At 38.4% G+C, this 18,128-nt stretch overlaps 4 protein-coding genes across 5 annotated transcripts; all 4 read left to right on the top strand.

Annotated features, from left to right (window-relative positions):
- Positions 1-362: 362 nt before the first annotated feature.
- Positions 363-4,989, top strand: LOC113765282 (ankyrin repeat protein SKIP35-like). 2 transcript variants are annotated; one of them, XM_027309402.1, is made up of 4 exons: positions 363-456; positions 733-1,590; positions 2,015-2,444; positions 3,799-4,989. In XM_027309402.1, the coding sequence occupies exons 2-4, from the start codon at positions 1,010-1,012 to the stop codon at positions 4,603-4,605; spliced, it is 1,818 nt and encodes a 605-aa protein (XP_027165203.1). In that variant the 5' UTR covers positions 363-456; positions 733-1,009; the 3' UTR covers positions 4,606-4,989. The 2 variants fall into 2 exon arrangements, with proteins under 2 accessions (XP_027165203.1, XP_027165204.1); XM_027309403.1 differs by lacking the exon at positions 363-456 and having other exon boundaries at positions 464-1,590.
- A 2,568-nt stretch (positions 4,990-7,557) lies between these two features.
- Positions 7,558-10,033, top strand: LOC113764432 (BTB/POZ domain-containing protein At5g03250). The gene is made up of 4 exons (XM_027308329.1): positions 7,558-7,616; positions 8,025-8,094; positions 8,231-9,451; positions 9,580-10,033. Exons 1-4 carry the CDS (start codon positions 7,558-7,560, stop codon positions 10,015-10,017), a joined length of 1,788 nt encoding a protein of 595 aa, XP_027164130.1. The 3' UTR covers positions 10,018-10,033.
- Positions 10,034-10,668: 635 nt separating this feature from the next.
- LOC113766566 (serine-rich adhesin for platelets) lies at positions 10,669-12,882 on the top strand. The gene has a single exon (XM_027310743.1). It carries the CDS (start codon positions 10,669-10,671, stop codon positions 12,880-12,882), a length of 2,214 nt encoding a protein of 737 aa, XP_027166544.1.
- A 4,694-nt stretch (positions 12,883-17,576) lies between these two features.
- Positions 17,577-18,002, top strand: LOC113766565. Its single transcript, XM_027310742.1, has one exon. The coding sequence runs from the start codon at positions 17,577-17,579 to the stop codon at positions 18,000-18,002; it is 426 nt and encodes a 141-aa protein (XP_027166543.1).
- Positions 18,003-18,128: the final 126 nt, after the last annotated feature.

The following is an 18,128-nucleotide window of genomic DNA, read 5'->3' as shown; positions in this document are numbered from 1 at the left end:
CCATCAGCGAGGGACTTAAGTTCCTCTTTAGGTTGTAGGTGAGGGTTCGGACCTCACCTGTAACGAAAAAAATCTAAGGGTTGTGCCATAGCACTCTCTTGGCTTAGGTGAGTGGTTTTCTTTTTGCTGAAAAAAAAAAGAAGTAAAATTCAGTCAACGGGCTCGTTACATGATTCAAGGTGGCGTTGGCCCTGTTGCATTGGTTTTTTTTTTTTTTTTTAAAATTTATATTTTTGTGGTCCCAAATAGTCTTCTTAGTTTTCGGTGGGGATACGGGGTATCCTTTGGGTGGACGAGGGAGGGAGGGAGAGGGGGTGATGACGTAAACATATCATTAATTTTGGTAAACCTTTTTAGTTTCAGTAGTGGTGCTGACTGCAGACTGCTGAGGAGTGATGAGAGCCATAAAATGGAATCTCTAAGCTACGCAACAACCACTGGTACAGTGCTATTCAGGTACGGAGTCAACCCCTTCTCCTTCGCCGCCTTCATTTCCGCTCTCCATTGATTTAGCAATGGATTAACTTCTTTTTCTCTCTGTTTTCTTCTGTTATTTCTTTTCTTTCCTACTCCCAGTATATTCATCAGCAATCCTTCTGCTCCCATTTCTGAGTCTTCTTTCTTTCTGTTTTTTTTTTTGTTAAAAAATTATTTATTTTTTGGGTGTTATCATCTTCATATGATTTCTGGTTTGTTGGAACTTATTCTCAATGGCTAATTTGGTTTCTTCAGGGCCTAGAGGTCGATCAAATTCATGGCAACTGCTAATTCAATTTCAGGGGCACAGGGGTTTTGGGTTTCTCTTAAGTTTATGATTGCTTCTAACAAAATTCTGGCTACCGTCCTTCAATTTTTAGTCTGACAAGGTCAGGGGGAAGGGCTTCTGTACAATGAGATTTCTTAGGCATCTGGGCCCGTTGGAATTGTTCAGATTATAGGTTTAATAGTAGCAATTTATGGTATAAAAACTGCACCTTTTTCGGCTGGAGGATATGATGATCTGAAAAAAATGGCAGCTGAATCCAACCAGGCTTCAAAGAATGAGATTGTAGTTTTATGCCCAGATGATAATGCTGGGGATGAGGGAAGCAACGTTGTGATTTTGAAGGAGACCTTGCTTGTGCCTAAAGAGGGCTCGGAAGACTGTTGTTCTTGTTCTTGTTCTTGTTCTTGTGGTTGTGGAGCTCAGAAACTTAGATGTAGGTTGGCTAATTCTGATTCCGGGCTTGCGAAAAATGACAGGCTTAGAGGCCAAGACAAGAAGCTCTGTAGGGAGGATAGACTGGAGCTGGGTAGGCTGTTTCAGGGTGCTGTGAGTACCCGGGATTGGGAGCTTGCTGACAATCTGATCATGTTGGCCGATCCACAGGCTCTCAACGACACCTTATGCATTGCTCTCGATTCGGTTTGGTTTCTCGGCACGCAGCAAGAGTTACATGGTATTACGGGAGTGATGAGGAAGGTAATCGCTAATGGCGCTTATGACTTTACGCGAGCTGCTCTTAGAACTTCGTTTCTTGCTTCCTGCGTTTCAGCCTGTCAGAGTCAAAAAATGAGCCATGCAGATACTGTAACAATAATGGCACAAAGGTAAAGACTTCTGCCTTCCTTCTGATTTAATTAGGTTCATGTAATCATGACTTGAATTGTGCCAGTATCTATACATTTTTTTTAATAGATTATTCTACTGGGTTTTAGCTGTCGATCTCCGTTACTGCTTCACTGTCCTATTGTTGGTCATAATTGGTACCGTATATTTCTTGTGGATTCTCTTCACTGGTCACACAGTGATTTTTAAAGAGGTATCCGTAAATTTTGACATTCTGAGGTCAAGGTTGATATCCTAGCTTGTAAGGCAGATTTAAATTTTGAGTTGAGGCAGATAGGAGGCAGTAGTTAGCTTGATAACAGTAGGATATTGACCTTACCAGGCCTTGTACTTTTACGCTGATTTGTGCAGCCATCTTATTTGAGACATTAGTGCTGATTACAGCTTTACACTTTCCTTCTTCAGGTTGCATGAACGATTGCGGGAATGCAATGGGGATGAGATTTTGAAGGCTGAAGCTAGTGCAAAGGTTCAGAAGTTTACGGAATGGGCTCTTAAATGTATCAGTTTCCACTTTCGTTGTCAGGGAAATGAGGATAGAGCTGGTTTTACCATTTCTGAGATCCAAATACAGCTATCTGCGTTCAAGACCTTCCTTGATCTTGTGGGGAAGCACCTTGGCGGAAAGGACTTCACAGAAGCTTTTGATGCTGCTTGCTTTCCACTGACACTGTTTGCAACTTCATTTGATCCTGGTTGGGCATCAAGTCCGTCCGCATTTGCAATTCAAGGGTTACTGGGCATGTTGGTAGAGAGCGGTGCAGACAATGTCAACCAATGTTTTCTTGAAGCATCACGTTTCGGAAGTACAGAGCTTGTTCGCATTTTATTGCAGGTAGAATATTTCAGAGCTGTTAAAAACTAGATGTCATTACTTCAGTGTTCTTCTAGCAGGAGGAACTTATCTCAGCATTTTGATGTGTACTATTTCTCTTTTGACATTGACTGAAGTAATTCGATTGCGGTACTTCTCGTTTATAATTGGGATCCCATCAATTGACTCATACCTTCCTGTTTGTTTTCCTTTGCCTTTTTTTTTTTTTTTAAATGAACATAAACGTGCACCGGGAAAGTAATGTATTGCACATTTTATGTTGATTAATTTGTTCCTTTAACATTGTTAAATTTTTTCAACTATGCAGTGACTTTCTTTTGTGATGTTCTCTTATGTTGCTTTACAGCAATAAATGGAAAGTGTGTAAATCTTCTTTGGAGCATCATCACCTTTTAATGACAAGGTTGATGCTATTGGAGAAATAGAAGAACTCTCCTGCTTATTTGTTGCACTTAACATGATTAGGGAAATGGAATTTATGCTGTCCTGATTATGAAAGTGTTTAGCACAAACTTCAGTTTTTACTAGAGGGGAACAAAAAACATTTAGCAAATTATTCCACGGGACATTTTGGAGGTTGTTCGTTACTACCTTTCTCTAAGATCTCGGTTAAAGATAACCTGGTACATCATAGTTAGATCGACTGTAGCTAAGCTTTGTTTGTCGTGTTTGTTTCTTTCTATGATGCTGCAAGGTTAGTCATAGAATTGTTTGATGGTGCTATTTCTTGTGCAAAAATCCTATGTGTGCAAATTGTATTCAAAGAGTTTTCATGTGTAGATGGACTTTAGTTGCATATTTCAATTGCTTTAGAGAATTAGAATACATTTGTTCTCGCAAAATTATCCTGACGCAACTTATCCCCAGAAAGTAGTTGGAAGAAGTCTAATTTAAAATGTTTTTACTAAGATTGCGTTTGTGGATTGCAGATATTGCATTGTGCTTTTTCATTTTTTCCTTGCTAAAAGAAAAGATAATCTCCCGGATTTATACTTTAATAAACCTGGGGTCCCTTATGCGTACCGTTGTTAAGTTTCTCTTAGCATGGCCCTCTCAATACTGCTCTTTGCCAATTTTGGGTGCCATTGCCACATGGAGCAACAGGAATTAGTAGTGTTTTTTCACTGTTAAGGTGTTCTCACTGGCTAGTTCCAAACTTCTGGTTCAACTGCAACACCTGGTTATGAGTGTTGAGATTATCAAATTTTGTTGTTTTCTATTTTACACTTTTGCATAGTAATCCTAACTGTCGAGGTCCTATTTTGGACAAGCATTCAAACATATGCATGTATTCACCTTTTAAAGTTGACATAGACTTTCACGATTTTTGGTTGCTACTTTTGGATTTTATTAGATTGCTCAAAGGAACAGCTTGGATATTGATGTTGACCTGGCTTTGGGGTTTGCTTCCCATTATGGGAAAATCGACACCATGGAATGTCTAGTGGAAGAGGGAAATGCGATGGCATTCTTGGGTCCTCTGATGAGAGCTGCCGAGAGGGGTTGCATACCAGTGGTTCAATGGTTTGTAAACAGGGGTTGCCGAGACATGGAACTTTGTCTTGCTCTCACAGCTGCTACTTCCAGCAATCAGGTTGAGGTTGCTTCATATCTCCTCCCTCGCGTTCCTCAACATGTCCTTGCAGCCCTGAGTACTGAAATTCTCAAGGCCGCTGCAGAGCGAAGTGGGGGATCTCTTGATGGGGTTGCATTTCTCCTCCGCTCAGACTTCCTAGGCGACCCAACTGCTACATATACTGTTGCAGATACCATTGCTAATTCCAACGACGAGTCTGTTGCTCCTGAGCTAAGGGCTTTTCTTCAGGAGCATTGGTCAGAGGCAGCTTTTCTAGGCGGATTAAGGCAAGGACGAGAACACCATATGAACTTGGTGCGTATCATAAAATGGGGCGAGTCTCCTATCTGTTTAAGGGATCTTCCAGGTCCCCTGAGGGTTGCAATAGCGTACCTGCCGTTGTACAGGGAGTGTTTGAAGGCAGGGGGTTCCTTATTATCCCAAAGGCTTAGAGGGCAACTTGTGGAAGCAGTAAGAAGGCTTGGAGGTGTGGAACTGGAAGAGGCAAGGCAGGGAAGACAGCTGCTGTCTGTGCTAGAGCATCATCTACCCCCTTTTCTGGTCAATGCGCCGGCGGCTCTGTAGTGGAAAAGTTTTGGATCTCTTGTTTCTCATTTATGTCTTTGATAGTAATAAAAATGACAGCTCAGTTAGAAGGCTACAAGGTCTTATCAAATTCTTATTTGCCAAGAGGAGGGTTGTGCTATATAGTATGGGGTTTCGCCACAAAATGTACCTTCGTGTGTATGTGTAATGTATATAACTTCTTTGTATGCAATAGCTACTTGAAAAGGTTGTGCTAAATTGAGATGGTATCCAGGTAGAAGTCATTGTGCAATAGCTGCTTCATCTGCCATTGTAGTACGTGTTGTCTTCATCCTCCTCTATAATGGTTTTGAAAAGCTGTTCTCTAAATCTGTGGAGCTGGATTATCTTCATTTTGTTCTGAATTCTGAGCATTCAAATTCATCATGAATCATCTCCAAGGGGCCAGCAGGTTGGTGCATTTTAAAAAAAAATTATTGCAGAAAGAGTAGAAATTTACATTTGAGGTATATTGTCTAAAACGAATTTGAGTGTCAATGTGTATTTGATTTTTTTTGTTTTGTTTTATTTATGACATTTTAAATACAACCCCAGCTTCCTCTTTGAATTCCATCTCTCATTTCCACAAGATAGTTTTTTTTTAAAAAAAAAAAATTTTTTGTGATACAAACCATAAAAGAATGGTGGATTTTTGTAGCATTTCTTATTATAGACTTGCACAAGGACTCTAGCATGAGAAATTTTTCAAGTCTTTTATTTTCATTTCATGGTAGAGCTAATTTGAACTTGAGCAATGTTCTGGCAGAGTAAACATCAGATAAATAGAAAACGAAATTTCTTGATTGATTGCTAAATTATAGTTTTTCAATTAGCTTGTTCAAGTGAAATCAAATAGAGATATATTACATGTTATTCGTACTGTTCAGGTGAAATCAAATAGGCATGTACATGGGTTTTCAAAAAAATTTTGATTTCACAAAATTTTCATTTTGTGAAAATCGTTCAAAACGTCCCTCACATTTTGTAAAATAACTTTTTTCATTCCTTACTTTTAAAAGTGTACTTTTACGTCCCTTATAAATTCATATTGATTAAATTTGGTCCCTATCTAGATTTTCGACTAATTTTTTGTCGGAATCCACCACGTGCCTTGCACGTGATCATTTTTGAAAGGCAAAATTGTCAAATCAAAATTTACATAATTCAATCCATAGTCTTTCACATTTCACAAAATGAATTTTTTTATCCCTCACATTTTACAAAATGAATTTTTTCATCCCTCATATTTTATAAAATAATTTTTTTCATTTTTCATTGTTCATGTGTATGAATAACTTTTTTTAAAACTAATTTATATATCTATTTGATCTCACTTGGATAATACGAATAGCATGTAATATATCTCTATTTAATTTTCGCCTAAACATACTGTTTATGTGAAATTAAAAAAGATATATACAGGGGTTTAAAAAAATTGTTAGTTTTTCACTCATGTTCATTCCTTTTACTCGAAAATTGAAAACAAAGAAGACATTTAATTCTAAACATTATCAAGTATTTATGTCGAATTAAATTTAGACAGAAAAAATAAACAAAAGAAAAGTATGACAAAAAGAAATAAGTAATTGACACTTTCAAATTTTAAAATAATCATAAGGTAAGAAATTCAACTGTTGGTCTTAAAGGTAGCAAGTAAAAATTTCAGATTTAAACTACAATTTGTTAACATGACTATAAAATTCGAATTAACATCAATTAATTAGATACTCTTATTAAACAACTCAATAAATGAATTATTACTAAAATAGAAAAGACTACAAATATTGAATAGATTCACATGGTGAAATCATATATATATATATATATATATATAGGTTTAAAACAAAATTATTAGATTTAAACCCATGTATATATCGATCTGTTTAGGTGAAATCAAATAGAGATATATTACATATTTGTACTGTTTAGATGAAATTAAATAGATATATTCATGAATTTAAAAAAATAAAAACTATTCGTATACGTGATCAATGAGAGATAAAAAAAATTCATTTTGAGAAATCTGAGGGATGAAAAAATTTATTTTGTGAAATATAAGGTACAAAACGATTCATTTTGTAAAATGTAAGGGACTATAGATGGATTATATAAATTTTGATTTGGCAATTTTACCCTTAAAAAATGATCACATGCAAGGCATGTGATGAATTCCGTCAAAAACTAGTCGGAAATCTAGATAGGAACCAAATTTGACCAATGTGAATTTGTAAGGGACGTAAAAGTACACTTTTAAAAGTAAGGGACGAAAAAAGTTATTTTACAAAATGTGAGGGACATTTTGAACGATTTTCCCTTTTCATTTTGTGAAATGTGAGAGATGAAAAAATTCATTTTGTGAAATGCAAGGGATGAAAAAATTCATTTTGTAAAATCTAAGGGACTATGGATTAGATTATGTGAAATGTGATTCGAGAATTTTGTCCATAAAACATAACCACGTGCCTTGCACGTGGTGGATTCCGACAAAAATTAGTCGGAAATCTAGGGATCAAATTTAACTAACGTGAAGTTATAAGGAACGTAAAATTACATTTTAAAAAATAAGGGATAGAAAAAGTTATTTACAAAATATGAGTGACGTTTTCAACTATTTTTCCAGAAAGGAAAACAGAGCTGATAAGACTGAAAAAAGATTTGTCATGGAATGTATCTAAACTGGTGAGAAATTGATGGAGAAGGAAGACAGTTGGATAGCCAGCAAAAACCAGCAACCAAATTTCCCGCGTCTTCGTTGTCCCCTTGAGACCCGGACACACTCATCACTGTCAAATTCACCATACTTTAGTATCTACTGAGCCAAAAAAAAAAAACCAAGAAAAAAAAATTAAAAAAAAAACCCACATGCAGGATTGCACTCCTCGCTCAGATAATCTTGATCGCCATAACTTTGATCAGAATAATTGACAGTACCAAGAGTCCATACTGGGATACATGGCATGCATCAGGCTTGGTTCCAAATCTGAAGCATTCCGCCTCGATGGCCAATCTTGGTACTCATTTACTTATTTTCCGCATTGAAAATCAATTTCGCTTAGTCACTTGCTGTGACTGCTAACTATTTGGGATTATGTTTGGGTTCTTGGATACGTGGATGTGGCTGAGTTTTTGTTTTTGGTCTGTATGGCTATTGTGTGATAGTATTGGAGCAGAGAAAGCTAGAGTTGCTGACTCTTGTTTACCCTTACTAAATCCTGTCTTGTGCACGCATTGAGAAAATTTGGTGGTTTTTGGCTTCACTGTTACCAACTACACCCTGATAGCTATATGCATGAATTCATGTATGACTGGTTTCTTTATGGTTGGTGGGCTACATCTGCCTCACGAAAGATTAGATACTTAATCCTTTTTTTTGCTATGTATTTAGAATCTATCCTACTGTGGTTTCTTTTTTTTCTCAGGCATTGCTCATCTGGCCTTGCTAGTGATGTTACAATTAGAATTGGAGAAATGTCCTTTCATCTTCATAAGGTGCAAAAAGTTTGAAGTTTTATTTGTGTTTTTATTCAGTTTGAGGAGCTGAAAAGTTATTAATTAGTGAAGTCTTTGACACCATGTATATGTTCATAAGCTACCATGAATTCTGAATCCTACTTGGGTAATGCAGTTTCCTTTGCTATCAAGAAGTGGGCTACTAGAAAAGCTTATAGGAGAGCTAGAGCAAGAAGATGGATCAGCGTGTGTTGTACAACTTGGGGAAGTACCTGGGGGAGCTAAATCGTTTGAGCTTGTAGCAAAATTCTGTTATGGCATCAAGATAGAGCTGACCGCCATGAATGTAGTGAGTCTTAGATGTGCAGCTGAGTATCTTCAAATGACCGAAGAATATGGGGAGGGAAACCTCATTAAACAAACAGAAGCCTTTCTGAATGTTGTTTTTGCCAATTGGACTGACACAATAAAAGCTCTTGAAACCTGTGAAGAAGTTTTGCCTCATGCAGAGGAGCTTCGAGTTGTGTCGAGATGCATAAATTCACTGGCATTGAAAGCCTGTGCTGATCCAAAGTTGTTCAATTGGCCTGTGTCAGGCTGTAACAGCAACGACGCTGCAGAAGCCAACCAAATGTGGAATGGGATAGGCACAGCAACTAAGCCACTACCTGCAACGGATAATTGGTGGTACGAGGATGTGTCCTTCCTCAGTTTACCCCTCTATAAACGATTGATCCTTGCAGTTGAGGCAGGAGGCATGAACCCTAACACTGTTGCTGGATCCCTGGTCTTTTATGCAAAGAAATATATTCCATTGATGAATAGGCAATCTAGCTTCAACGATGCAAATCATTCCAAACAAGGATCATCCATGTCCACCCCTTCTGAAGCTGACCAAAGGGCACTTCTCGAAGAGATAGTGGAGTTACTTCCAAGTCACAAAGGAGTAACACAGACGAAGTTCCTTATCAGGCTGCTCCGTACTGCTATGGTCTTACAAACGAGCCCTTCGTGCAGAGAAAATCTGGAGAGGAGGGTAGGATTGCAGTTGGATCAAGCTACCTTGGATGATCTGCTTATACCAAATATGGGATACTCAGTTGAGACTCTATATGACATAGACTGCTTTCAGAGGATTCTCGATCATTTCATGTCAATGGACCAGTCTTCGGTTGCTACTTCTCCATGTATAGTTGAAGAGAGCCAATTAGTAGAAGGGACAGATTCACTGACTTCAATCACAATGGTGGCTAATCTTGTGGATGCATATCTTGCAGATGTTGCCACAGATGTTAATCTAAAATTCCCCAAGTTCCAGTGCCTGGCTGCTGCAATCCCTGATTATGCTAGGCCGCTTGCTGATGGCCTTTACCGCGCCATTGACATATATCTGAAGGTAAACAATCCTGGCACAAATTTATATCCATAAAATACGATAACTGCACAAACTTTTAATTACTTCTATATCACCAACCACCCCTCTGAAATTGAATGATCTTCTTCAATGAACAATCAATTTCTTAGGCTCATCCTTGGCTCACGGACACAGAGAGGGAACAAATCTGTAGGCTTATGAACTGCCAGAAGCTGTCACTGGAAGCCAGCACCCATGCAGCCCAAAACGAGAGGCTGCCACTCAGGGTGATCGTCCAGGTCTTATTCTTTGAACAGCTTCGCCTGAGAACCTCAATATCGGGCTGGTTCTTTGTCTCTGACAATCTGGAGAACCCAGAAAACCCTGATGGAGTCCTGGCTCTCCCTAAAAGTGACGGTTCGTATCGCGCACACGGCAGAGGATCGGGCATCGAGGACATGAGGCAGCGTGTTTCGGAGTTGGAAAAAGAGTGTGACAGCATGAAACAGGATTTTCATAAGCTGGTGAAATCCAGAAGAAGTTGGAACATATTCTGCAGAAAGAAATCACATTATACAAATGCTAGATCAGGCACCCATGCATCATAGGCCTCTCTCTAGCTGCATCTATTCATAGATTAAAAATGTTGGATGACGTTGATTTGCAAATCAATTTTGTTAGTGAAAAACGTAGCAGCATGACCTGTGTGAGGTTAAAGCATTCATACGTCCACATGTTTGTAAGATGGTACGTTGGTTCCCTGATTGCTTGCAATAGGTATTTAATTTTTGACAGAAATTGATGAACTATTCTTGTAGAGTTAAACCAAAGTTTCCTTTTTCTTTTTTTTTTTTATTGAAAAAAGCCAAAGCTCCATACATAAATATAATACATCTCCCCCATTTACAATAATGTCATCATTAACAGTCTAATTAATTGACTTTCTGCAATTAAAGAAGTTCTGTGCCGGCTTTTGTGGTCACTACATTGCATGTGATGAAGTTACTTGGTACAGCTTCTTTGATGAATGTCAAGTGTAACGTTGAGAAAGAGACAAAGAATAAAGAAAAGTCCCACCTTTCCATTTTTCAAACCCGTGGCTTCACTTCACTTCATTTTGCTCTGTGCCCTTTACCGGACTCCACCCCACAATATCCCTTAAACCATCCAATTCATTCATTTCCCAATTCCAACCTTTTTTATTAGCACAATCAGATAGTACTTCTATAGTGTATCAAAAAAGCTTTTCTTTTTTCGACATGTTCCACAACCAAACTACTGTGGAATTGCAGCAGCATCAGCTGACAGAGGAGGAGGATAAGAACAAGAACAAGAAGAAGAAGAAGAAGAAGAAAGATGGGAGGCTGCAAAGCACTCATGAATCCAGAAGCCCATTACAGGAATTGAACAGAGTCACCAGCAGAAGAATCAACCCTGCAAAAAAGAATTGCTGCACCACTACCACCATTAGCAGCAGTAGCAGCAGCATTTGTTCGTCTTCTTCAACTTCTGTTTCCATTGATGCTCCCAAGTGTTGCCTCAAGTTTCTGCTTTCCTCCACGTCAAACTCAAGACCTCGCTCCTCTTCTTCTTCTTCGAGTTCCCATCTTCAGAAGGATCCCAATTTCAAACTCAGAAATAAACCCCTCCTCACCAAGTCCACCCCAAAATCAGCTCCTAATTCCTCCAGGCCTAGATCTAATAAATCCATTGCTAACGAAAATGATGTGCCCAAACAACCCTCTTCACAAAGTTTTAGAAAAAACCCTTCTTTCCTTTCCCAGTGGCAATCCGGTAGAAGGCCCACTTCAAAATCTGCTTCCCAAAGGTCGAAACTTTCTTCTGATTTGAGGGCAAATCTGAAGAGCCCAGCATATGGATGTTCTGGAAGATTTGGTGCTGGTAATCAACAACGATTGAAGCAGAAATATCAACAAAGCTGCGGTGAGCCTGGTTTGCATTTCAATGTTGCTGATGATTTGGTAGACGCTGACAATTTTACTCCTGTTGGCAAAGTAGCTTGTGGGCCTAGTTTAAATTATGCACTAGTTGTTGATGATGATGAGAAGTCTGCGGGGGAAGACTCAAACTCTGGTCATGGTACTATAGTTGTTAAAAAAACCCCACCTATTGAGGCCTCGTTGTCTCCTGAGATCCAATGTGGCGGGTCATCTAATCCTGTTCTAGGTTCAGCTGCAACACCTGTTTGTTATGGTGCCGGGCATCTCATTTCCGGGGTCACGGATAAAAGAAAATGTAGGGCTAGGGGGATTTTAACTATAGGGGGTCCTACTGATTCATCTGATTGTGGAAAAAGTAGTTTTTGTAAGGATGATAGTAATGAAAATGCTGATGTTCTCTTTACCAAGTCAAGAACTTCTTTAATTCCTTTGCCTGCTGAGGCTTCAATGAAATGGTTGTTATCTCCACCTGGTAAGGAAGATGAGGTTCAGAAAGATAATAATGCAAATTCTGATTCACCATTTACGGGCTCAGCCTCATTGCTTCTTTCATCCCCACCTTCATCGTGCTGCCAACTTTCTTCTGATTTAGTTGGTGATAGTGGTGAGAAAAATGGTAGTGGCAATCAGGATGCCACAGCAAGTACGGGGAAGACTAGGATAGTGTTATTATCTCCAAGAAGAATTACTAACTTTGAAGACTTTTCTCATACCCCATATGAGAAGAATGGAGGTTCGTTGATCACCCCCCAGACTAAGTTTAGTTGTAAGACCGATAACAGGCAAAAAGGAGGCGAGAGATCTTATGCTTTGATAGGGAAGAGAACTCCATCTTCGGGTGATCCCTTGAGTGGCAGTAACATTATTCAGACTCCGACATCAGACTCTAGTCCAGATAGGAATGTTGGCATTTCCTGGATAAGTGCAGATGATTGTCAAGCAAATGAAGCTAATCCTGTGGTGGACTCCATGGCAGAGATCTTTCATAGAATAAGTGTATCTCCAAGAAGTCAGATGCAAATGTGGGATCCTTGTGGTTTCAGTTCACAGTTCACTGGCTTGACTTCACCCTCCTGTTCAACAGACCACATACAGCTTCAACAGAATTTGGATACTCGAGTTTCTTGGATTTCTGATACCACAGTAGGGAACTTGTCATTGTCTCAAATGAGGATATCGTGGAGGGAAGGTTTAGTGAGTAGGATCTTGGATACTGATGAATTAGATTGCTGCAGATGCTTGTCAGATGAAGAGAATTATGGTGATAGATCTGATGAGTTACAGCATAAATCACCAAAAGCTTGTGGAACGGATTCACTTACAAATGGCAATCCCAGATCTCCAGAGTTTCTTGAGCACGAACCCGAAATTCTTATAAAAGGAAAAGAAGCACTGTCTCTTGTAGGGACTAACATCTGTGCGGAATCCATCAGCACAGATGCAGGTGGTCTGGTTGCTTCTGGAGATTCAGATTGGACCCTTAGCTACAAAAACCAATTGTTCGAAGTTTAAATGGATCCTCACATTTTTCTGAAAGTAAGCTTTAGTATTTTCTGTGAGAGGTTGTTTGTTACCAGAGAGAAGAATGAAGAACTGCTTCTGAAGCCACCTTTGTTTTATCAGCTCGTCGAATGAGAAGAGTATTTTGTATCTCATGCCATCAGCTTGAATCACCTACAGCCTGCAGCATCTGGATCCTGTGCAATCAGTAAAATTATCAACTCATGAAGTTATTTCAGATTTTATGAGAAGAAAGGCAGCTCAACCTGGAGCAACGACTGTAAGATTCTCTTGCATCTAATGTACGTGCAATGTCCATTGCATGGATGAAAGCATGTTACTGGCTTTCAGGGGTTCTATGTAGGCTACCTTTTGCAATAACCATCAGCTTCAAGAATGAGGAGCATTTCTTTTCATTTATTTCTTATCTATTTATTCAGAAGTTTCTACCATCAGTGAAAAGTGTCTTATCTTTGTTGTGCCAAAAACTGCCCCTGAAGTCACTGATGTACTGTTTTCTTTTGTGGTTATCTCCAAATGTAATCCTATGTCGCATCGGTGACATCTTTTCAAAAGTTTCTGGAATCTTATTTGTGCTGATCCTTGTTATGTGCTATAGTCTGTTTGAATGAACACATTTTCCTTGTCAAGCCTATTAGTGAAACATGTGAAATTAGTACGCCATGAACAGGTAAGGTAAATAAGTCCTGTTATATGAATCTTTAAATCAACCTGCAGACAGTATGTCATCCTGGCCTATCCTAATGCCTTCCATGCTGGAAGTTTGTCAATGCTGCTTACCAACACTGTGTTATACTAATTGAACCCTTAAGAAAAAAAATATGCTCTGTGGATAATGTTGGTAACAAGTGGCTTGTTTATGGTATCCCACCTTACTAAGTTCAATATGTATGATATAATTGTTGAACCAGCATTACAATGATGGCAATGATGTAACCTGGAAATCAAAGTCACAATTGAGTGGATTAGTACTTGACCTTGTTAAGTTTGACGTGATAAGAAAGTTTTAACAACCCTGGAACCTTCTGCATTGAAAAAGAGATGTATCACAAAATTGAGGACTCATGAGATTGTCGACATTCTGGTGTGAGGGGGAAGTGTAAAGTTAGAACAGTTTAGTTGTGTTTCGGTAGAGGCAGCTCAAGAATGGGGTGCTATGTGCTGTCATATGGTGTCTATGAAGAATAAGTTAAAGACTTGCTAAAGTTTATCCAAGGAGTTAATTTCTTACATATGCATGTTTCTTCTGATTCCAGCCAGTGGACTCTTGAGTATCTCATGACCTTTTCCTTCTGATTTTAATTCTTACTAATAGTTAGTGCTTCTACACGATCTGAAAGTGTTGAATTTTCCATATGCTTCCTCCATCCCTTTTTTTGTGCATCTTTCTTTCATCCTTTGCGTTTTCTGAGTAGCAATTTTTAGTTTATGAGAAGCAAGGAATGCATGTCAATTGTGTGTTAGGTTATGACTTTTGACAACTGCAACATTCTTATGTAATCATGGAAAAATTTCAAATATCCAAATGCTAGCATGGTGAATTTGTATAGAATCCCTTAAGAGCAGGAATGTATAGTACAGGGTAGCCTGCTCTAATTATGTTTTCCATTCTCATATGCATTAGTCAATTTGACAAAAAGTTCAATGCACTTCTACAGTATTAGCAGCTCTGCTTATATGTTGTGCCAATCTTAGTTAAACAAGACTGGATGCGTTGGCTTTAAAATACAAAAAGTTCCTGGTCTAAGGGGTCAGCCTTTTGAGGGATATGGCTTGAGCAAGCTGTTACCACTACTGTGATTCAATGCTTGAGAGAGAGAGAGAGAGACCAAATATGAACCTGGTCAATATTAAAAGAAGTAAGAAGCTAGCATGGCCTCTCACTTGTAGTTCAGCATCACAGATTGGTTTGGATCCATCACACAAGTCATGCTAATAAGCAGTTCAATGTGGTCATTCATGTTTTAGAGTGTGGAACGGGCATGATAAACTTGCAGAAAACTGAACCAAATTAAAATTGCAGTGGCCAAATTAGAGGAGTTTACAGAATACAATTATATTAGTTCTCGATCACTACTCTTTTTGCATTATACAGAGGCTACCAGGATTTGTTACCAGCCATTGCTTATTAGAGCTCTCTTTAAAGAGAACTTACGAGGGAGAAGAGGGAGTCTTGATGAAAGATGATGGCAAGACAAAAGTGAAATTCAGGAATGGATGGTTGAAGTGGCCAGGTTGCATTTTTTTTGCTAAATCAATTTGTGTCGCAGCTTGAATTTTCGATTGCAAAGTTTCAGACTTTCTAAATATGCATGCTGTTCTTGGTCAGAAATTTCTATTGTCTGACTAAATACTAAACCAAAAAAATATGGTCTCGAAGTTGTACTTCATTAGCAGCCTTCAGAAAATACCTTCCTCAGACCCTTGTGCTGGTCATGTATACATTCTGCAGCCCAGTTTGAAAGGTAAGTTCAAAGAATATGATGAGAACAATAATGTCAAAATGGGCTTCGCCTTGACTGCGATGTCTTAGCTAACAGCATCGTTTTTCTTCATAGGCAGCCACAGTTCAATCGAATGTGTATCCAGAACATGGTTCAAAGACTCGGCTGAATCGTCTTCGGAACAGTGCCTTCTGTTTCGATATCGGGACTAGATGATTCCAAAATAATGGATTGCTGAGAACTCGACCGAGACGGATAGGAATGGCCGAGTCGCCCCGACTCACCCCAGTCATCCTGAATTAACTCGAAATTTTATTATTTTTTGCTAATTTTTTATTATTTTTATTTATCATATCTTTTACAATTTTTAGAATATTTATCATATCTTTTGCTAATTGATGACAAGTAGTATTAGATTTTCAAATCAGGTTGTTGGTGGAATTGTAATCTAGTGCAAGGGGCCAAAATGGAGTAGGTAAACAATAAAGATAAAAACCCATAAGGACCAATAACTTTCTTTGAGAGTTTGTACTTTTCTTCAGCCATCAAAATCAAGTCAGATAACTTGACGTAAGTGCGTTTTGAATATCATATCGTCATCTTTGAAGACAAATCTCTGCCCAGAAAAAGAAGAGCATAAAACACTTAAAAAAGAAACTTTTTTTGAGAAGAAAAATTCAACCCTCACGTGACTAGAGGAGAGGACTATGTGAATTGGCTCACAATGTTAAAGTTCAAAACGTTTTTTTCCTTCTTCTTCTTCTTCCCTTTTTTATACATAAATAAAGTGGAAATTCATTCAAATTCTACATGACAAATGTTTTTTTTTTTTAAATTTATTTAGTATCTAATAAACTAATCAAAATTATATATCATTGCTTCATGATTCATGTGGTAGACCATTTCAAAGTTTAGCAGTACAACAGGCGGCACAGGCATGTAATTAATGTAATTTGCTTCTAAGAAAGAAATTAGAAAGTGGGTTCTTTTTCTTTCATGTGGAAGATTAAGAAGATGAGAAGGACTTCCAGGAAGAATCTTGTTGACAGTATAGATTAGAGGCCAAGGGTCAATGGTTGGATGGACAAGGCAAAAATTGGAGGTGGTGGATTCTGCACCTAAAAAGCTTGTCTCAGACCAAGTCAACAATCCATCCATTTATATAGGTTTAACTTTTGGTAAAAAATAAAACTCTTAACAAGATAGGTGTCCTTTTTTTTTTTTCTATTGGTTTGTTAAATCAGTAAAAAATGTGTGTGGTTAGGCCTCATTCTTGTGGAATTAGTTAGTTTTACTTGGTAGTAACTCTGCTCTGCTCTGCCTTGCCTGCAATTGGCACAAATTGCCAATCTGCAGTCAAGAAACTACTAACAGTAAGAGTTTTGTTGCTTATTATGGTCATGCTGAAACAAATTGCTCCCCAAGAAGAAATAGAACAAGCCAATGTCAAAATCACACCGCCCCTTGCTGTGCCTTTTACTCCTTGAAAAAATATGTATGTATATATATATATCAAGATCAAATCTTTCCTTGTACTTGTTGGGTTTTCAATTTCTGACGCTAAATCATCTTTACAAGTTAGAATCTCCAACTAGAGTGCATAAACAAATAGTAATGATGAAATTTGATCTTGTACGTATGATTGATTAATACTCTTTGGTGCTTGTATGTATTTTAGCAACCCCATCAAATTCAAGAAAATTCTACACGACAAGAGAGAGTTGCATGTTTTTGGTTATTTTTGTAGGAGTTGAAAATGGACTTCATTTCAGATAGATCAGAAGTAAGATTTAAACCCTTATCTCCTACCTCACCACCAAACTCAAAAATGAATTCCACGAGTGCCATTTGTTTCTTTCTTTGATTTCCTCTGCTATGCTATACAGCTATAGACTATAGTGCATTTGACTGGTGAAGTCAAAAAACACACACACAAACAAACAAAACTTATGGCGTGTGGGTGCTTCCAACTCATTTTCTTCGAACTTTTGATCATCCATCCATTAATCCATCCACTAACTCTCCCTTACCAAACCCAAAACTGATACTAGTACTTAAACGAATCCAAAAAGAAAAAAAAAACGCAATTCATAAGGCCCCAAAAGTCTTCCTTCTCCAAATATAATTCATACCTACCTGGCAGCATTTCCTCCTTTTTGCCTTTAAACTTCCCTCTAGTAGTAACTTCAAAACAGAAATAAACAAAACCAGCCGGCCACCTGCGCTGCAAATTACAATACCATGGAAGGTCTCATTCCAATGGTTTACAGGAGCATCAAGAAAAGCACGTCTCGGCGCCACTACGAACATCTGGGCTCAGGTACTAGCACTGCACCAGCAGCACAAAGCTACAACATTGCTGATTTTTATGCCAATGGTGATGATCAGGACTACGTGATGATGAAGGGACGATATGCTGCTGCTGATCATCATCATCATCATGAGAAGAAGGTTGATGATGATGGCGGCTTCGGTATTATTTATGAAGAGAAAGTTAAGGGACACCAAGACTTCCGCCACCGGCGCTACAAGTCCTTCAGCGTTGATTATAGGGGCGGCAGTTTTACACCGGAGAATAGAACAGGAACAGGAGCAGGAGCAGCCCAGTCCAAGAAACTAGTGCGTTTCAGGAGCCATAGATTCTTCTCCTGCGTGACGGGTGCATAACTAATTTGCTTCTGATGCTCCCTCCCTCCAAGTAGCACTGTCTTGAATCATCTTCAAGCTACGTTGTTGTTGTCATGATGATGATTGTGTTGTTATTGCTGTTGTCTTATTCATTTGTTGTGGTTT

This window comes from Coffea eugenioides, chromosome 3, assembly GCF_003713205.1.
Source record: "Coffea eugenioides isolate CCC68of chromosome 3, Ceug_1.0, whole genome shotgun sequence".
NCBI lineage: Eukaryota > Viridiplantae > Streptophyta > Magnoliopsida > Gentianales > Rubiaceae > Coffea > Coffea eugenioides.
The sequence above is the reverse complement of the archived record's forward strand: the minus strand, read 5'-3'. Positions and strand labels throughout refer to the sequence as shown.